This window comes from Cinclus cinclus, chromosome 10 (genome assembly GCF_963662255.1).
Source record: "Cinclus cinclus chromosome 10, bCinCin1.1, whole genome shotgun sequence".
Classification (NCBI taxonomy): domain Eukaryota; kingdom Metazoa; phylum Chordata; class Aves; order Passeriformes; family Cinclidae; genus Cinclus; species Cinclus cinclus.
Genome location: NC_085055.1, coordinates 16,197,673 through 16,218,553, shown reverse-complemented (window position 1 = coordinate 16,218,553; position 20,881 = coordinate 16,197,673). Strand labels below are relative to the sequence as shown.

The window sequence follows — 20,881 nt, the reverse complement described above, 5'->3', positions numbered from 1 at the left end:
CTAACAAAGTAATACTAGAGGTATGTTGGCATGGATTACAGGAGCCTAGGAGGAAGGTTACAAAAGCACTTTTTTCTTAACTGTTTGCAGCTCCAGTCTGTCACAGTCACACTGAAAAAGTTTAGTTCCATTTTCATTATTTGTGTTAGCAATTTTGTGATAGGGTACAAGTCTCACAGGTTTACAGGTTTTCCGTTTTGCCAGATTTAGTGAAGACCTTTTAGCTAAGGCTTTGTACTGCATTTTTCCACAGATTATTTTGGAGGAAGCTGCAGGAAGAAGTGACCTTTAATTTTTTTTTACTCTGTGAAATCACAGAGCCTTTCAAAAAAGGAAAAACCAAAGCATGTGCAATAAGCCTTCTCTGAACAGGCTACTGTTGCTTTCATTGCTATTTGCACCACTTAACAGAAGATGCACACCAGGAATTTTATGAATATACAAATATACAGGCCTGAGGAGAAAAAATTTTAGTGAATACCTTTCCCACACTCGACAGCTGGGAAGAAATATAAAATGTGTGAGTTAATGCTAACCATATTGTGGTAGGTAAGCAAAAATTCACTATTTGTTTTTTGTATTCTTTGTTATTAGATTGCTCTTTGAAGGTGATTGTTAGGAAGGAAGAGCACGGATGAATAAGCTGATTAACACCCTTAAGAGTTTGCTACACAAAACAAAACTGTGTGGCATGAATTGCTTAATCTTTTTTTCCCTGGAGAAAAGAAAAGTATTTATTTCTGTTGTCCCCATGTCCTCTTCAAGGTCAGGAGAAGAAACCAACCCTGGAGATGGTGTTTAAGGCTCTATCTTTGGAGATTTTGTACATCTGGATATATCAGGAACAGTTTGGTTCCATTTCTGATAGTCCTTATCACAGTGACTTCCACCCTAATGAGATAATTTGTAGAGTAAGGTATTGGTCATTATAAACTCAAATGTCTTATTATTCTGTGGTTTAGAAGAAGAAGGAAAAGCATCATTCTCTTTAGCTAAAAAGAGAGAAATTCTGTATCTTCTCTTCATAGACCAAAAGTAATTTACACACATACTCCTCTCCAAAATAAGAGATTTGAGAGCGTCAACATAACATTTTCCAAAACTGCATGTGATGCACCAGCTCTGCAGTATACAGATACTGAATAATTTTAGGCAATGTCTATAAAATAGACCTTAGTGGCCATCACTCCAGAGCTCATAAATCATTTGAGTTCATGAAAACTCAGCTTACTTTGTTCTGCATCAAAATATTTTATCTGTTTTATCCTAAGGCAGTGCTGAAGACATGGGCAAAGTGAAGATTTCTAAACCCTACTGTTCTCAGACTTCCCACTGATAGTGAGCTGGAGAGAAGGGAGAAGCCCAGTAGAATTAATTGTGCTGTGTCTGCTTGAGGAAAAGTATGGTTGGCACCATGGGAGTTGCATGTGGAACACACAATGACACAGAGGTGTGTTTTCCTTTATGAGCAGCTATGTTACAGTGGTTTCTGTATGAACAGTGGTTTCTTGGAACCTGTAAAAACAGGTTCATTTGCAGAAAAAAAAAATACAGTAAGTGTATCTATACAAAAAAAAAAAAAGCAAGAGATACCAGAAGTTCTCTGAAAATTTTGTGTTTATCTGCCTTATACTGTTTAACCTAAGGTTTATGTTACTGGTTTTGTATTGTGCTAAGTGTGGATAATTATAAGAGATTTGTCTTACACTACAAAAAACCTATTTGTTATACATACAAAGTTCTTAACCAACAGGCTTTTGCTGTAAAAAGTAAGGGAATTTTTCAAAGTGGTTTCAGTCTCTGAAGTGAAAAAAGGGGCTCATGCACATGTTCCCCTTGGCATAATAGAAAGTTATTTAAATGTTCACGTACAGAAGCTTCTTCCATTTCTGTCTATATGTCATTTAGCTTTGTTGGTTTGAAAAACTATTATGAATATATCTTTATATTACATGAATGAGCAAATCCCTTACAAAAGAACACATCCAAGTTTAAAATTAAGGATCTAAAGTAAGGAAATTCTTACCAAGTTCAGGTAGAAATGTGCATTAACATCATGTGACCATGAATCGTGTAAGTTAAACACAAAGTCCTGCTTCTGTGTTTTCCTATGACCACATGTGTTTAAGACTTCTTTCCTGGACTTCACACTGAAAGCAGCACATAACCTGTAATACAAAGCCTGTGTCACCAATGGGGCATTTTGATTCAATAGTTATTCCCTGAGCAAAGTTCTCATGACAGGTGTTTAATGGAACTCATTCAACAACTGCACTGCCTGCTGTGTGTTTTAGACCCAGGCTCTCTGCATTGGGTGCTATTGACTTGGGTGTTTGTTAGTTAAGTTACAGGTGTATTTCTTTATAATGGAAAGTCTAAATGAAGTAATTTGCATCCTGTGCTAGGTATTCAGCTGGTAAGCAAAATGCTGTGAATTATGATAGCATACAGATAGATGGTTGTTAACAGGAGTCTTCTAACGTAGGAATGTCTGTCTGGCTGCCTTCCAGTTCACAAGTGACTACACAATGTTTCAGGGTTTGGGAACTGACATATTTTCCTTCATCTCATCATCTCCTATTTCTGCTCTATGTTGTCTATACTTATGGAAGGCTTAATAATTTGGTTTTGTTGTACTGGTCCAGCAATCACTAAAAAAACACAAAGTTCTTCGTGGTCTTTGATAATTTTAATGAATTCATGTTTGATGCTTAGAATGCATGAAAAACTTCTAGTATACAGATTCTAACTGTGAGACTGGTATTTTGTTTTGATAGCAATGTTTTGGAGTGAGGGGACCTCATTCTCCAGGACCTTGCATACTCCATGGTGATTTGCAGTTGTGCAACATGAGGAATATGCTGCCAGGGTCACGTATCCACTATTCTTGTCTAGCTAGAATTCCTGACTCTGCTACTAGATAAGTGTCTTAATACAGGTGCGTCAGAAGAGAAAGATTTTCTTTATATAGCTTTTCTCACAGTGGGAACCTTTTTCTGTGAAGCTTTGCTCTCAGATCCTCTTGTGCTGGTTAGGATAAATTTTTAAAATTGTAACTGTATCCAAGCTAGAAACTTTAGCTACCACTGTAGTGTTCTTCAGGAAGTGCAGCATTTAACATATGTGCAGCATGCCTGCCCCAACACAAATCTGCAGTGTAGATAAATGGTAGAGCAAAACTTTCCACTTCCTGTTATCACAGTGTATTACTCCCACCTTTATTAGATGCAATAGAAAATGTGTAATAAAGAATGATTGAAATGGGCCTTTTGAAGTTTTAAGCACGATATTAACATCAACTGCTGGAGCAGGGTTATTCTATGTGCTCAGTTGTGATTTATAGATGCAGCTGGGATGTGTAAAGTGATTGCTGTGCACTGAGACAGCCCAGGAAGAATTCAAAAATCTCCATGTGTCAGCAGCCCTTGAAAATTCATAATCAAGAATTAAAGAAGCTGGCTCACTGATACGTAATTTTTAATAAGTATTGGCATTTAAGAGAAATTACAGAAAACTTGAAATTAGCTGATAAGTTACTTCCACTTAAAAAGGACCATTGTGATGACATGCATATTTTTAGACTGCTCAGGATATCATTAATGAGCAGAAAGATGGGAAAGAATAAAAAAGTGGCATCGCAGAAAAATAGATATTATCCAGTAAGTCTCATTTTACATAGTGATAGAGTTCTAATTCAGTGATTCTGTAAGTTTTGAGATAAAGACCTAATGGCAGGATAGGTGAGATGCTAATAAGTATCAAGTTTAAATGAAAAATTAGTTATGCATTTTTAAAAATAAGTCTGATCAGCTGTTTGAACAAGCAGTGAAGGAAAGTGACAGCTTCATCACCCACTTGAGAGAAGACACCTGGGCTGTTTTTACTGTCTACAGTAATTAATGGATATCACTTGTACTGCTTTTAATTCATTTGAAAATACCTCATGTTGTACAGTCATCTTTCATTTATGTTAACCAGGATTTACTTTGGGCATCAGTGGAGTTCATCCATGTAATTAAAGACCAGTCAGGCCAAAAGTGCAAACTCAAGACCCACTTCAGCCACTCTACTATATTCCTACGCAATACATTTAATTTCATCTCAGTTTACATCTGAATGCTTTTATTATTCAACCTGTGTGGTCTTGGTCTGAAATATACTTTAAGAATATTGGTTTTTTTTTCCCTGCAGCAACACATTTTGCTGCCTCTCTCTTCTAGGTGCAGTACTTTTAATACAAATATGTATTTTGAAATTATAACTGAGGTACTCTGATCTTCTCTGGATCTGGAAAAGCCAGAGAAATACTCTGACAGTTCTGTCATTGCATATGACAAAAAATAGATCAACGGAGAAATACTGGATCATCCTCACTTTGGCTCTGTTTGTCTGTTCTCCACCTTCCTGCCTTTAAACCATTCCCAGGAGGACTGCATTTCCCTACCAGTGTGAGTGACAGCACTCGGAGCCTGTGCTAGTGACAACAGGAAGGCTGGCATTGCTTGCTCTTCTCCTTACATTAAGACTTTGTCACATCCTTTGGCATATTCAGGTTGGATAACATCCCTAAATACATTCTCTGACATTCTTCATGTAGTAACCAGTGCTACTGGCAAAGTGCTGAGAACTGTGTAAGATTCTCTCCAAATTAAGTTGCCACCACTGCAGTGGCTCAGTAGCAGTGCCATGCTCAATCTACATTAACCTTTCTATGGGTGACACCATAGTCTGTAATATGTTATTTATTCCTTCGTTCTGTGCCATTTCTTTGAGGAATTATGTGAAGGAGAAGACTGGAATATTTTCCAAGCAGTTGGTTAAGTTACTCTGAATCAGGAGCAGGAAGAGGTCAGAGCCCTGTAGAATCCAATCCCATTGGAGTGTAGGAAGGGCAGTTCAGTGCTATAGATAAGGTTGCACCCACGGAACAAAACATTAACCACTGCAGTAAATGTGCCTCAAGGTGTACTACTGTAATTGTGTATATGTTTAATGCAACACTGTAACTATCACTAAAAACACTTTGGAGATGAGCTCCTCTGTAAATTTTTACAAGTGCTGTGGGGATTTGATTTTGGTTCATTGGTAAATTGATTTGGTTTGGTATTCATATAGTGATCTGGCTGTATCCTTTGACCTAGATTTTAGATCAAAAATATTCTTCATCTAAATATTTGAAAGAAATGCAAATTATTATTATGAAAATCACAAAATCAAAAAACATGCAGTAAACCTGTGGCTTTGGTTAATACACTTACTTATGTAGATAATATTGTGAGAATTTTGAATACACTGTTAATAACTAATACTCAGTTTCCTTATCTTATAACCTGGCAACATCATATTGGTTTTTTTATGATCCTTTGATAAAGGAGCTGCAGGCATCTTGCAAGGATGTGAAAGCATCCAGCAGTATAAATGAGCAATGATTTTTTGGTTCAAAGCCCCTGTACAGAAGGCATAATCTAATCTTGTGTAAAAAATCATATGCCAAAACATTTAGTATTATCCAGCTAACTGACTGTGTAATGTTAAATCATCTTTGGTCTTTTCAGTTTAGTTTAAAGTGATATGTGTACACAAAAAGACCTAAATAGATCTGAAAGCTTACTAATGGCAAATTAAACACATTCTAAGCATTCTGACTTCTTGAAGAGCAAGGGCTCCCTTTCTTTCAATAGTTTATTAACTTAGGTTATTGTATAGTGTCATAATTTTCTACATGTTCATGCATTTCTCTTCACATTCAATTGTCTGTAATTATAAGGTAAAAGAAAAGGGTTTGTTCTGTATCTGTACACATCAAATCTTCAGCAGATTATCCCTCTTACAGGAGAGTCATTTCATTTTTTGGTTTTCTCCACGTGTCCTGAGAACTGTGCTTTGCATGCAGATACTGGAAAGAATCTACTTCTAGTTTGCTTTCACAAGCAGAAATAAGGTACAACTTCATGAGGGTCTATAGAGTTATGATGGTATATATCTGTGTATACATCTTGCCTTGAGCAACTACCCTTTTTATATTGCTTAGCAGACCTCTACCAATAATCAGTTTCGAAGAGAATGCTTTGTGATGTAAGGTACTGTCATCGAATAAGGAGCAAGAAAATCAGTTGTCTCATACATCACTTTATCCTCTTGATTTGATATTTAGAGGCTTAAAAGATCTGTCATGTAACTGACTTGATGAGTTTAGATTATCCAGTACCAGACTGATTGACCTCACCAAGGAGAAATCAGGATTATTCTTGTGTCTCTGGTGATTTAATCATATTGATTAATACAATAGTAAAAGCAGCATAGTTAGATAGTTTCTCTTTTACATGATGACTTTGTTTTCCGAATTTCTGATGCAGTACCACTTGAATTGTAGCTGTCAGATCAGGATGAGACTGAGTCTTCTTTAAATATGAGAAAGAATTAACTATTTAATGTTTGCAACTCTAGAAATCTAGCTTGAAACATCAAGTAGCCACCTATTGATCTGTCCATAAATCAGAGGCAGACACAATAATTTCTTGAGGATTTGCCTTTCATGGCCAACTGATTTTAATTTCTGCTTTATTTTGGAAATAAGTGTTTAAGTATCTGTTCTCTGGAGGAATGCTCCCTGCAGCTGTTTTTAAATTGATAGATGGCATCATCTCACCTAAGTTCAGTCATCTAAAAGACAAGAAGCAACTGTCAGGAATTGTCAAGTCCATAGAGAACAGTAACTACTTGCAGCATCTTTCCTCCATCATAAAAGAAACATGAAAGTCACAAATTTGAAGTACAGTGACTATTGTAATATGAGCAACGTAGGGGTTAGTTAATTCTGTCTGTAGGATCTCACTAATGCTCTAATTTGCCTTGAAAGACAATACAGAGGAATAATGAGCTCTTTGCCCCTGTTGAAAATTGCCTCTTCACAAACTTTTTTTCTAAAGTTGTATTATCTGTGAAATAATTGCTGATTAAAACTAGTGAGATCTTACTTGCCTCTCTCCAGACAACTCAATAAGAAAAATTATTGTATTATAAAGTTTGTGGTTTTGTTTTTCAGAACTGTGTATGCAAAGGTAAAAGTCCCTGCTTTTGTGATAGCACAAAAGGTAGTAAGGTAAGAACAGATATATTTTCCTTTTTTAATATTAGCTTATATACTTGGAAATTGTTGATAAATTACTTCAGTTGATACAGTAAATTAATTTAGTGTGTGATGGTATTTTGCCAATAGAGTCTGTACAGAGAATGATTACCTTACAAAATTCTGTTGACTTTGGGGAAACTGTTTAACTAAGACTTTTCCACTGAATTTTTTTCCTGCATTAGTATGTTTACAGCAGCACAGTATGATGTTTGGACACCAGCAGAACAACTGTCCAAAGCACCAGGTCTCTTTCACAGACTCCTAACAAATGCCATTACCTTGGCAGCTGCTCTCCTGTTACAAATTTCATAATGCCATCAGGAGTCTCATGTTCAGCACTTCCCTCTTTCCATCTCTGGAGCCAGCCCGCCCCCCTTTGCCAGTTCCTGAAGCAAAGCTACACACACTGGCATCAAACAGATAAACCTCCTGTAGATCAAACAGGGGATGAGTTCCTGGGTCCCAATCGTGAACACCTTGCCAGCACTGAAGGAACAGCAAATCCATCAGCAGTAACAGATCCACAGCTCTGCCTGTTGCCAATAGCAGCTTGGCAGAGGCTCTGAGTGCCTTTTAGACAAACCTGGATTACACAAATGCCAAAAATTCTTTGAAACTTCTGTTTGCAGTTGGAAGAATAACTGATTCACAAATGAAAGGGACATTATTGAAGAAGTCATGGTTGTGATTTAGGTGAGCCATGAACACAGAGGTTGCTATACTAAGCTTTATCAACAGGTTCCAGACATCTATACTGATCTAGGATTATTATTAGTCCCACTGATTGGTCCCCTCTGCTTTTATGAAGTTGGAGAAAATTTATCTGGAAGTAAATAGGTTCATTATTAAAATACATATTGTTAAGTGGGAAAGGAGAATGCTAGTATTTTCATTAAAACCTCCTTGTTTATTTTTCAGATTACTAGTTGGTCTAACCTGACTTTTGTCCTAAGCAGTAAAATTGAAACCAGTTGAAAACCTAGGAAAAAATAAGCTGCCCACTAAAAGAGAAATATTTGTAGGAATGGACACCCACAACTTGTCTCTATCAGTTCCATGAAAACTAACTGAGCAATCTGTGGGTAAATCATTGCTTAGACTGATGAAGTTTTTCATGCAGAAAATCAGGATAACAACATTAATTAACATGTTTTGATACTTATTCAGTGTTCAGAATTCTCCAACCTGAAAATCCTCTGATCTTGTTGATCTGCTAAGTAGAAAGTGTGGCTAAAATTGCCTTTTCTGTAGAGAAGGGCAGTGAAACTGTCAGGAGAGCGCAGTGCTGCTCTGGTTTCAGACAGCAACGCGTGGCTCTTGCCATGAGCAGGAGTTTGGTTTTCCTGTGAGCTGGTACCGAACCCCCTCCAGCGGCTCATCCTGGGATAGCATTCATCCTCCTACCTTGGGATGCTGCTGCATGACATAAACTATTTTTTGTTAAAAACTGTGCCGATTTATTATATAGATCTCTCAGGATCTTTATAATGCAATTCTTATTTTCATATGTGTTAAAATACTATGGCATTACATTCTATCTTGAGGAATAAAAATATATATGATTACTATTTTTTAACCTTTTATTTCATTCAGAAGCTATTTAAAATCTGGTGAGTTTGTGGGATTTTGAGGAGAATTGGTGTAGGGAAAAGCCAAAATATTCTGTCTTCCCAGAGGCATCTCTTGACTCCTGTCTTGTACATCAAATTGGACACTTAAACTTCTGCACAGCAAAATTTCACATGTTTTCTTTGTATAACATAGTATGAAGCAACAGGAAAATTTGCTCTGAGAGATTTGATAATGCATTCTCTCCCTCCCATGTCATGCTGTGGTGCAAAAGGTATTGAACTGCAAGTTCTGCACTGATGTAAAACTGAACATGCTAAATTGCTGCTGTCTGAAGGGCTGAAACACCTTTTCGATGAGCTTCCAGGCTTGAAGCACTTCATTTAAACCAAGTTAAGACTTGCATCTTCTATATTTAACTAAAAAACTGAAAATGCCCTTTTCACTCTAGCTTAGCCTCTTGTATTCTGTTTCCATAGCTTCAATTTTGTTTCCTTTACTTAGTTGATTTGAATTTGATCTTAAAAAAAAAAAAAACTACATGAAAAAGTAATTTGGTGTCTTAATCTCTGAGATTCAGAAAAATTTAAGATACTTGTCATGTAAAGCGAGGGTTTTTATTCTGTCTGAATGGTTTTGTTGCATTTCACTCCCACTGTTTTCTTCCTTGGCTTTCATGAAGAGATACTGATGGTTTGGAACTGACCTTGGTGTACGGCAGCGTTAAGTTTCTCAATTTGTGTTGCTAAACATCATACAGAAACATTAACAAGGAACATGTATCAGCTGCCTTCTTAAACTTTTCATGCTGTCAGCTAAGTTCTGTACTCTGCAAAATCATGAATACTATCTTGTGCTCTGATAATTCAGCCATATTTATGAGCATGTGGTGCTGTGGGGCCGAGACAGCCCAGAGATGGACCACAGAAACAGGTTATTGTGGGCAAGGGCAGTGGACAGCAGCAGGAGGCCAAGAGGTACTGAAAGTAATGAATGCCTTAGAAATAAGCTATCAAAAGGAGAGTTCATGGATATTTGAAGAGTTTAATTATCTCAATGTTTACAGGGTGAAAAGGGCTTTCCTGGTGTTCCAGGTCCACCTGGTCAAAGAGGCTTTCCTGGTCCAGAAGGACCTCCAGGGCCACAGGGACCAAAGGTAGGTATGTATGTGAGTCAGAGAGATGCACACAGAGAAACTACTGTGCTTGATGGTCAGAGTTACCTATGGCTGTGTAGAGAATTCTGTTTCACAAAACCAGTCCAAACCAAAACCTGTCTCAGAGCTTCCCATTTGGTGGGGCTGTTGTTTGCTCACCAGCTGCAAGGGTCATTTTGACTGCATCAGGGTAGGGCTGATATGACCATGGCCTTTTGTTGTCAGTTTTCCATTGGCCAGTGCTAAAGCAGCTGGATTGAACTGCCAGAGACAGTGAACATGGATCTGGACAGATTTTTGCAGCATACCCTCAGTTTTTGTCTTAGTATCAATTAACATCTTGACATTTGTTGCTGAAAAGAAAGTAAACAAGCAACTTGTGAGACAAATATGAAAATTAGATTTAAGAAAAGCTGAAGGGAAAGATGTTTTTTAAGATAAATCTTGGTCTGTTTATGAAATACCTGGTTGCCTGCAGTATGGAGGGAGTGGCTTCAGTGACTTGAGCTTTCTTTTTTTCCTGTATGCCTAAACTGAGGCTGAATATGAATTTTCAATAACTTCTGCATGAGTAGAAATTAAAAGCATTTCATGCATGTTTGTCTTGAGGGATGGTAATCTTGCTGTTATCAATAATTGGCTGTGGTGAATAACTTATTTCTGTGTAAAGATGCTGTGAACTCAGTCACAGTGTAAATCAGGAAGGTTCTACCACAATCAGATTATGCTTAGGACCTGCACTAATGTAGCTACAGCAGTTAACTGTACCTTTAAACAAATGGGTTTTATAATTTTCATTTATTTAAGTATTGTTACATTATTCTGTCCTATCTTATTTTTACAATACTTTCTGGAAGTGATACTCATGTAGATTTGATATATATTGATGAGGCTTTTATCTGAACTTGTTGAAGTGTTTTTATATGGCACTTCCCTTTTAATAAGTGATAGTAATTCTGCAAGAATGGCAAAAAGTAAGGCTAATTTATTTAGCAAGAAGACCTCTGTTGTAGTGTGTGCCAGTTAGCCTCTCCTACCCAATGCCTCTATATTATCTGAAATGGAATGTGGCCCAGAATTTTAGAAGCAATGCTGTCCTTCACATTTTCCATTTCCTTTCTGGGAGTGGTAAAATTTTCTTGCTAGCACTACAGCTCTAAGCATCTTGAAAGAATTCCAGCAGGCAGCAGGTTCTGTGCAGTGTCACTGTGGCACTTTGCTGTCTTCTTTCAGCCTTGCTCTGCCATTCTGTTTATCCCCCTTTCAGATTGCTCCTGGTCTTCCTTTCCATGCTTAACAGTGCAGGTGAGAGTACATACATCTATCTGGTCATTACATGGACATCACCCATATCTGGGAGCCTTCCAGCTTTTTCCTCACAGGGAAGCACTTCCAGGTCTCACAGTTTGACCGACTCCACAGCAGCTGTTTTCTCAACATACACAGTTATTTGTTTTGACCTATGATGAGATATAGATATTTTTTCACTGTGAGGGTAGGAAGATGGTGAGATACTGAGCAGGTTCCCTGTCCCTGGAAGTTCAAGGCCAAGCTGGATGAGGCTTTGAGCAATGTGTTCCAGTGGAAGGGATCCCTGCCCATGTCAGGGGGGTTTGAACTAACTCATCTTTAAGGTTCTTCCAACTTGAACCATTCTGTGATTCTATGATACGTTCCCTGTAAATGCTGACAGGGAGGGAAAGACCACAATTCATGCAAGTTGTATGAAATACTTGTTTCCTTTATTGACTCTAATAGGTCAGTCATATATTTATCAATACAGCTGGTTTTGTGTGCACATATTAATATTGAAAATATTGTGTGTCCTGTTGACGTTTATGTGCTCTTTCTCAATAGAAATATATTGAAAAACATTGCTTTCTATTTCTGATCTAGGGTTCTCCAGGGCATACAGGCTTAGTTGGACCCAAAGGTATACGAGTAAGTGTTTGTATTTTAAACAAACTTACATGTATTAAATGTCATGCTAATTGCCAACTTGGTTCAATAATTTGTGAAAACAAAAGCAAAACATTATGTCTGATTTCAAAGTATGATTAAAATTTATGACACGGTCTGTGCACAAGTATTACTTATTTTTAGAACTTTTGCCTTTTTTGCTACACATTACATTCAAGGTTGTTGCTGTATGGATTTAATATTTGGTTGTGCAGTGAAAAAGTCAGACTAGAATACCACAAAGAGTTGTTTGGGATTTTTTCCTGTGGCCAAAACCAGTGTGTGTTACCTGTGTGTAACCATTACGCTTGGTTCACAGTCAGAAGAGTTAAGGAAGTAATGATCCTTTAATAGAATCATACTTGCATTCATCTTTATTATGACTGTAATTAAAGAAAAATTGCCTTATAAGCTTTTGTTTAATATTCCTAATGTTATTTCTCTGGTTTAATATCATTAGGGACTCCCAGGAATACCTGGATTTTCAGGTCCTCCAGGCCTTCCCGTAAGTAAAAATTAAACTTGATTTAACCATTTCTCTCTTACTTCAGTCTTCAGTGCACAGTTATCCTCAGCTCAATGTGCTCACTTCAGTCTCAACATCAACATTTTCTCTGTCAATTGGTCTAGAGATAAAAATCTTGGCATCAGCAATTCTTACTCATTGTAATGATTTACGAACACATTGTGAAACATTGCTCCAGCATAAACTCTTTCAGTGTTTCTGTAGGGCAATATGAATGTGCAAAAACAAAGCTTGTGCAAATTTCATGCTTCTTTTAGGGTGAACCAGGAGCTGTTGGTCCTCCTGGGCTCCCGGGTGTTCCAGGATGCAACGGCACAAAGGTACAAACCAAGCTGTGTGTTCTGGAGATTGCATTTGGTTGTGCTTGGGAATGGCCAAAAAGTGTTCTAAATTTCCCCCAATATACAATTTCAACTTGTTTTGGTGTGTGACTTTATCAGCTAGAAAAACTTGTGTCATGGGATCAGAGAAAGGAAAAGTGCTACTTTTTGTGCAAAATAAATAATACATTCTAATGGCCTTTGCTAAAAGATAAGAATTACATTTGATATTTTGACAGATACTTTTTTCTATTAAATCCAGAAGACCTAATCAGTTTTTGTCCAACATGTCCATACTTCACCAGTATCTAGCTCACGATTGGCAATTCGTAAATCCTGAGAGTAATTAAGAGAAAAGGATCAATGTTAAGTAACAGATTTAACAGATTGTCTTTGCTCTATGGGCATTCTGAAAGAGTCAGAATAATGCCTACTACAGAAAATGACAGATTTCTGGTGAAACTGTGAACTAATCTGAGCAGTCTAGGATAGAAGTCATGCTGCATAAAATAGGATGATCCTCTTCTAGCAAAATACGGTGGTTGTGAACTCACAGTGCATTTCGTGTGATAGCATAAAAAACTTGTGTGATCATTTGCCAAAACCAGGCTGAATAATAAACAATAACATGCATTAACAACCACTCTTACCACTTTCAGGGTGACCAAGGATTTCCAGGTCCTCCAGGTAGAAGAGGTGCTCCAGGCCTTCCAGTAAGTGTGAAATTCATGATTGTGTGCATTCCCACCACATAAAGCCAGTCACTGAAGGAGTGTAAAGCCTCATGTTAGCTCATACTGACACCAGTTGAAATATATAGGTATCTCCATTTTATTAGTATGAAAACTGTGTGATGGAGACCAAAGTTAAAAGTAATGCTTTATTGTCTGCATGTTGGGCCTCAACTTCTTAGCTAATAACTGCATGAAATTCATTGACTAGAGTTAGCTCTCATGGGATACTCATGAAAATTTACCACTTAGATCCCTAAAGGTGTCCATGATATATTTAACAGATTGCAGTTTCAGTTCATGCCTGAGTATCTTTGAGAAAATAATGGCTTAATTCAGTCAATAAGAACCAGGAATTAAACCAGAATTTCTCACTCTGGATACACTGCTTTAATCCTAGGATTTGGGGATTTTTCTCTGTAGAAATGTGTTTCAAAGAGAAACTTTTAAACAAGTGGAAAACGAATGCTGTCTTTAAAGTTCCAGTGTCTTCAAATCTAATAACTTATAAACATGATCTTTAATTTACCAGCTTTGCTGATTTTATTTATTAGTTTATTAAGATCAGGCTTCAAAGCTGTTATGCCTTTACTTGTAGAGTTGTGCCTGTGAGATTGACTATTTTTTAACAATATGCCCTTTCTTCTTAAATTAAAGTCTAACCCATTAAACAGGAACCTGGCTTTGCACCTTCTTCATTAAAATAAATCACCTGAAGAGTACCAAGCTTAGACAATATTTAGAATGTGTTATTTCAGCAGTCTTTTACTCTTCTGTTTCAATATGATTGTTCTTCTTCCTAGGGAGTTGTTGGTATCAAAGGAGAGAAGGTCAGTTGTTTGCAGCATATTACACGAAATATTCATTGGTCATCCACACTTTGTTTGTATGAATGTTGCTCTTAATATCTCCATTCATGGGGAACAGAAGGTTTACCTTCTAGAAGAAGCAACCATAAAGTTTGGTACTTCCTTTGCCCTAGTAGCATTCACCTCAGGTCGCAAAATGGTTTATAATTTTTTTTTTCTCCTCAAACTACTGTTACTGCATGAAATTAATTTAACACTTTCAAGCACACACAGAACTAAGCTCCTCCCCCAAACAGTTTACGAATTCATATGGAAATCTGCAGATACACTAGAGAGTATCTTATAGCAGTAAAGAGTAACAAAAATAAATTGAAGACAAGGAGTAATGTAGGTATACCTGAAAAGAAGACTACTCCTAACAGAGAACTGGAAGGCCTGCAAAAGATATAGTTAATTTCATAAAATCTTTTTTAAAGGTAGAACTATCCATAGTAGACAGTTCCCATCATTATGCTCTTCGGATGTTGCCTATTTCCCTACAAACTGCATTAGAAAATTTGTTGCACTACAGAGTTCAGCAGCATAACTTTTTATGTTTCTTTTTATCTAATTGTTCAGGGGTGCCCTGCAGAGGGATATAGCCAAGAATATGGTGCAAAAGGTGATCCTGGATTACCAGGAATGCCTGGTCTCCAGGTAACTCAAAATAAGGGGTGGTGGGTGAGATAGATATGCATAGAAATACATAGTAAAAATGTGTAAATACATTCTATATAACACAAGGATGTATTAAAATTATTTTGTATTTTACATCATGTAAGTATATTATTTATTTAATATAGTTACAGTATTTTTTGAAATTGTGTCACTGATTTCTAAACCAAAACTAGTCAGTTTGTAGGCCAGTCATATTGCAGAAAAACAGTACTTCAGGTATGGAGAAAAACTGGTTACAGATCTATGAGTTCACCTCTACACGGAATGGAATGGGAATGGAATGGAATGGAGTGGGAATGGAATGGGAATGGAATAGGAATGGAATAGGAATAGAATAGTTGGAAGGTACCTATAATGGCCATCAAGTACAACTGCTAAAATTCCCATTGAAGTTAAAACTGAACAGGTTAGACCAGCTCAACTTCTAGAGTACTAACAAAGGACTGAATGGTCCATATTTCAAGAATGAACATTAACAGGGGAAGGCAGGGCTGACATTTCTTCTGACTATTGGAATAAAAATAGAGCATTAAAATAAAAAGAAAATAAAAATGTTTAATTTTCCATTTATTTCACAAAAAGCTTTGAAGTATAGGATTCATTGCATAGAATATTTGAAGGATTGAAGGCTTATTAGGGGCATTAATAGGACCATATGGATTATGAGTCCACATTTCTCAGAGGATTTATATCCTCACTTGTGTAGTTTCGTTTTAGAACAGATAGTTTCTTGTGTTTCAAAACGTATGCCAAACAATGAAGCAGTGAGGAAAAATTATACTTCTCTGTTCTCCTGAGATAGGAAAAGGAAATTCAGAAGCAGAGCTGCTCCTCTCTTTCTTACTCAGTTCATTGAATTTAGTGTTGTGTTTTGCTCATAATCTTGCCGGGAGATTTATTCCTGTTTCTTTTTTGATATGCAGGGTGCCCAAGGTGCTCAAGGATATCCTGGGGAACTTGGACCACAGGGCCCTCCAGGACCTTTAGTATGAATTTGTGTCTCACTTGTTACTTTGACCTTTGATTTTCCCTAAACCCTATGGAGTTACACAGATACAAGTATTTGACTCTCCCAGACTTATTTGAGGTCTAGACACATATGTATATAAAAACTGTTTTTCTGTACACATCCGAATTTTTTTTCAGTTTATTTTTATTATTTTTGTGCATGATAATTTCTGTATTTTCAGAAGCATCCCTTGTCCATGTAAGCATAAATTTTAATTTTCAAATGACTGTCCATTAATTCACTTAATATACTAATATGCATAACATTGAGAGATGCATATGTTTGCAACTACACTGTGTAAACAATTGTTTACCCACTGGCAATGACTTCCAGCTGTAAAGGTGGAGGAAAGAGTAAAAATGTGATATAAGCTCTGTGAAATTTGGGTACTTCAAAACATCTGTATCAGAGAAAAAGATTTTAAGTTTTTTTAGCTGAGGATTTTTTTCCCCTTTTTTGCAGGGCATGCCAGGGCAACCAGGACCTCCTGGACCTAAGGTAGTCTCAGATTGGTAATAAAAATGAAAACTTCTGTTATGTGTAACATGAATTAACCCATGTTCAAGTGTTTGTAAGATAAAAAAAAATTACATTTGGGGATTTTTTTTCAGGGTCTTATGGGACTGAAAGTAATAGGAGCCAAAGGAAGAAAGGTAATTTTGTAAGAAGCTTTAAACATTTTAAAAGTTTTGTTTCTGTTTTCTGCATTTTCTGATTTTCTAAGGTGAAATGTTTGGGAAAGTAAGTATTGTAAAACACAAATTTTCAGCGTATATGTGGGAGTCTTGTTGAAAAATGGAAACATGGCAGTGCTCTCTAAAGTCAAAATGTTTTCACATAAGAGCCAATGATAGGAACATCTAGACAGAAGATTAGACACTGAAGAGAAGTCAGTAATTAGTATTTACTAGCACGTAGCATTAAATTACTATATATACTTTGTGTAGTGCTCCTAAATGCTATCTAAGCAGATAAACAGTGATAAATATGTAGCATTTGTTGTCTCATAACTTCTGTCCAATGTATTTTCAGTGCCAGCCCTTGTGATGCTAGCAAAAGCCCTAGGTTTTGAATAAAAATGGGATAACTTGTCTTTCATGTATTTACTTTGTATTCCATGTAACTGACATTAAACCAGGAATTACTACAAATGCCCACACTGTCTCCCAGCATGAAGCCTGCAGTTGCAGGGCTAGTGCAGTTAATTTGGATATCCTTGCAAGAGATTAATGCATCTCACAATTATGCTAACTGACCTGCACAGATTGAGCTGTGATTGGTTTTAACTTTGTAATCACTGCCAGGAATGTGCTAGGAGTTTCCTGATGGGAAAAAAATGCCTACAGCCCTCATCATTCATTAGCAGTAGCTCAGGTGACCATGGAACATCTTGCTTCCTTATGAAAGTGTGACACATTTTTGCTGTTGTGCTGCAAATTTATGCTAAAGCATTCCACTGGCTTAAAATCACTGAAAATTGTGGATATTGTTTTGTTGATCTCCACAGGAAAGGTCACACTGAGGAGTTCCCCTGTTCTCAAAGATTCTTAATAAAAAAGTGCACTTCACTACTTATGTTGTCAGTGAAGGATATATGAAAGCTTGTTTTGTCTGTTAGCACCATGATTCTGTGATCTCACTGGAATACCCAGACTGCAGCTTGGAGTATGTCACCAAAGACAGTTCATGTAATTTACTGATTGAAATAATTAAATGGAGATAAATATTGTAATCAAAGAGGTATTTTTACTTGATTTAAAATAGATTTATAACAAATAAATAGGATTAAAATTTTAAATTGTTTCTTGAAACTTTAACAGAAACCAGCATATTCATTTTTATATTAATCAGCTAGGGGAAGGTTAAATCTTCCATATGTCTTTTTAAATGGAATTTAAATAACAAGCAAAGGCAAGTGTTAACTGAATTAATGGCTGAGTGTAATGACAGAAGAATTTTCATGATATCAGAAGTATAGCAGCAGTAATTTGAAATAACAAAAACACACTGCTTGTAATTTGCTCTATTTTTCTTTCTTCTTTCAAGGGTGACACTGGGTTAACTGGACCCCCTGGGCCCCCAGGAACTGTCATTGTGACATTAAGTGGACCAGACAACATGACGGTAGTAAAATTGTTAAATATCACATTCAAATAATCCATCTGACTAGATTTTACTTTGAGAGGATATATTAATCTTCACTGCTGTGATAACATTTCCTTTTATTCATCCTAACGTTTTGCAGACTTGTTTAATTACTTTCTAAGCTCTTGTAGATTGTCTGTGTGGAGCCAACTCAGCTGAGGCTATGTGCTCACATGCACAATGCTTCTTGCTTACCAGCACTCCACCTGCTGGGAATCCCTGAGTACATGAAGAGTAAATCACTTCTGCTTCACCAAATACACATGGCTGTTCTGAATGGCTATCAAAGCCACAGCTGAGTTGACCTCTGGGCCTTGCCACTGAGAATGTCAGACTTTGAGCTACCAGAGGTTCACAGAAGCTTACAACATGTTTGTGTACATTTTGTAGTTTGTTTTCTCATTGTTTTTACAGAAACTTGAGTAATCATGGAAAGTGGTGGAAAGACAATAAATATGGAAGGAAATAGTCTGATTCAGTTTTAAGTATTGCATTGGGAATTAAAATTCTTGCATTGTGTCCTTGTATAGAAATTAAACAGCAGTAATTGACAGAATTTTAAGTATTCACATACTAACAGGATGAGTCTTCTACATACTCTTGATTACATTTTTCTTAGGGAATTTGCATCTAATCTGTGGAATCTTCCAAAGTCTGTCTCCATTATGTGCTAAAGTAAAAGGGAATTGTGCATCAAGACTGAATTGAGGAGGGAAGAGAAAGATCACAGAAGCAAGGTTCAGCTTTTAGGCACACCAGCTCACCCTGTTTAGATCAAATACAGAGCACCCAGAGCACTTTCCAGTCACAGCTGTGGTGGTTTATCATGAAATAATGGCAATTTTTCAGAAACATCGGGCATTATGGTTTAGAAACCTCTCAAAACTCCTTACATAAATAGTTGGTGCATGAGTCTAACCAGGTAATTATTAGTCCATAAAATTTGGCTTAACAGTGACCCTAGGACATGGCCCAGTGGTACTACACTGTAGCACAATCTAATCTTGCACCCACAGAGACAAGGATGCTGTAGGTAGCCACTGCAATTATGTTTTGAAAGTAACTCTGGCTAAAGTGAAGCAACTAAGGTGTATTTGGAATTTTTGCTTGTTTCTTGTTGCTGTTTGTGGGGATATTTGCTGCAGTCCCTTTGCATACAACCACAGGTAGATTGTTTTGACCTAGCTCTATTCTGAAATGTGCAGAAACAGTTTTTTCTTTTTTCAAACATCACAGACTGAGGCAGGAGCACTGATACAAAGTTTCTGTTTCTGAATTATTTGAGTAAAACCATCTCTGCTCAAAGAATCTTGGTGGTGACATAAGGATTTCCTATTTGTAGAACCAGATTGAAATGGTAAGCATAGAAAAATCCAAGACACCACAGTAAGATCTTCTTTTCTGTGTAATAGGACTTGAAAGGAGAAAAAGGAGAAAAAGGATCAAGAGGACCCCCAGGGCCAATGGGGTTTACAGTAAGTGACCAGAAGTAAATCCCTTAAATCCAGATGCTCATGCCCCATCACCTAATAAATGCTAGTCTTTACAGACCAGTATTTACACTAATTATTTCAACCTTTAATGAAAAGAATAGAAGTAATGAATAGAATAAAATACGTATTCATAGCATTCCAACTATACTTTTTTAAAAGATTAAAAAAAATATAAAATGCATATTTAACTTAGAAAATGTAAGTTTGAAAACATGAATATCTTCAGTGTGGTTTTGTTCCAGGGGCCAGTTGGTGACTCTCAAAGTGAAAAGGGTGACCGAGGAGAACCAGGAGCACAGGTGTGTGCAAACAGCTGGATACATATGTGTTAGTCCTTTCTGAAAAGCAGTTTTCAACTAGTGTTGTTGTGCAGTTTTTGTCTCACTGCTACTCAGAGCAAATTTGCTTAGATTCAAAAGCTCTTTCCTGCAGAAAACTAGACGAGAGCTGGAAGTCAAGTGACTTTACTTATATGTGTACATTTATATGTGTGAAGGTCAGTTGGTTGTGAGTACACTTCTGGTTTTTTGCTATAAAAGTTCTCTTGTTGAAACTAAATAAAAAAGTGCCCTGCTAGACATGTACTGGCTTTATAGTGCAAGGGTATACGTAGAAGAGAAAACAGCGGGTTTACTTAAGGCAGGAGATTTAAATTAGTGTGTTCAACCAGCAGCTGTGTGGGGACTTGAAGAAAGTTACTTGAAGAGTTACTCTGTTAACAGCATAGTATATGAAAAAATATTTCTTGACAAACGTGTATTAAAATACAATTTAGCTGATGATTTTTTTTTTTGGAAGATAGTAATGGAAAGCTATTACTTTCATTCAAATGCCTTTCAGACATTCAGATAAAGACTAACCAATGACAGATGCAAGGTCTTAATAACTAAGACTATTAATTCGTAACTTAATATTGGGGAAAACCCTAAAATAGTCAAAAAAAAAATCAAAATGTTTTGTGACATTTTCTAAATGCAGATTTTGAATGCATTATGAAAGCAATACTAAGAAAAATAATTTTCAAATTAAATATTTCATTCAGTCCAAATGTGTATATTTTTGAAACTTTTCTCAGACTTCTTGTGGTTCCAATACATTTTCTTCCACAAGAAAAGATAGCAAGACAAGACCCTGGTACTACCTGAGGATTGTTCTTTTTTCAGTTGTATGGTGCTATAACAATGATGTTAGAGAGCAACTTGATTGTTATTTTTATTTCTATACATAACAAAAAATTCAATTTGAGTTACTAGTGTAAAGCTCTAGAAATTCTTGCTATCCGATGTGTGTTATTAATCCTCCAATTTCTCTGTTT

The 20,881-nt window shown here is 36.6% G+C and overlaps 1 protein-coding gene across 1 annotated transcript in view; it reads left to right on the top strand.

Moving 5' to 3' along the window:
• Positions 1-20,881, top strand: part of COL4A3 (collagen type IV alpha 3 chain) — a 56,484-nt gene that overhangs the window by 4,028 nt on the left and 31,575 nt on the right. Inside the window, exons 2-15 of the mRNA XM_062499067.1 lie at positions 7,046-7,102; positions 9,768-9,857; positions 11,754-11,798; positions 12,277-12,321; positions 12,600-12,662; positions 13,322-13,375; positions 14,197-14,223; positions 14,821-14,898; positions 15,843-15,905; positions 16,391-16,426; positions 16,540-16,581; positions 17,975-18,052; positions 19,486-19,548; positions 19,809-19,865. Coding sequence (XP_062355051.1) covers positions 7,046-7,102; positions 9,768-9,857; positions 11,754-11,798; positions 12,277-12,321; positions 12,600-12,662; positions 13,322-13,375; positions 14,197-14,223; positions 14,821-14,898; positions 15,843-15,905; positions 16,391-16,426; positions 16,540-16,581; positions 17,975-18,052; positions 19,486-19,548; positions 19,809-19,865 — 798 coding nt within the window. The remainder of the gene's footprint in view (positions 1-7,045; positions 7,103-9,767; positions 9,858-11,753; positions 11,799-12,276; positions 12,322-12,599; positions 12,663-13,321; positions 13,376-14,196; positions 14,224-14,820; positions 14,899-15,842; positions 15,906-16,390; positions 16,427-16,539; positions 16,582-17,974; positions 18,053-19,485; positions 19,549-19,808; positions 19,866-20,881) is intronic.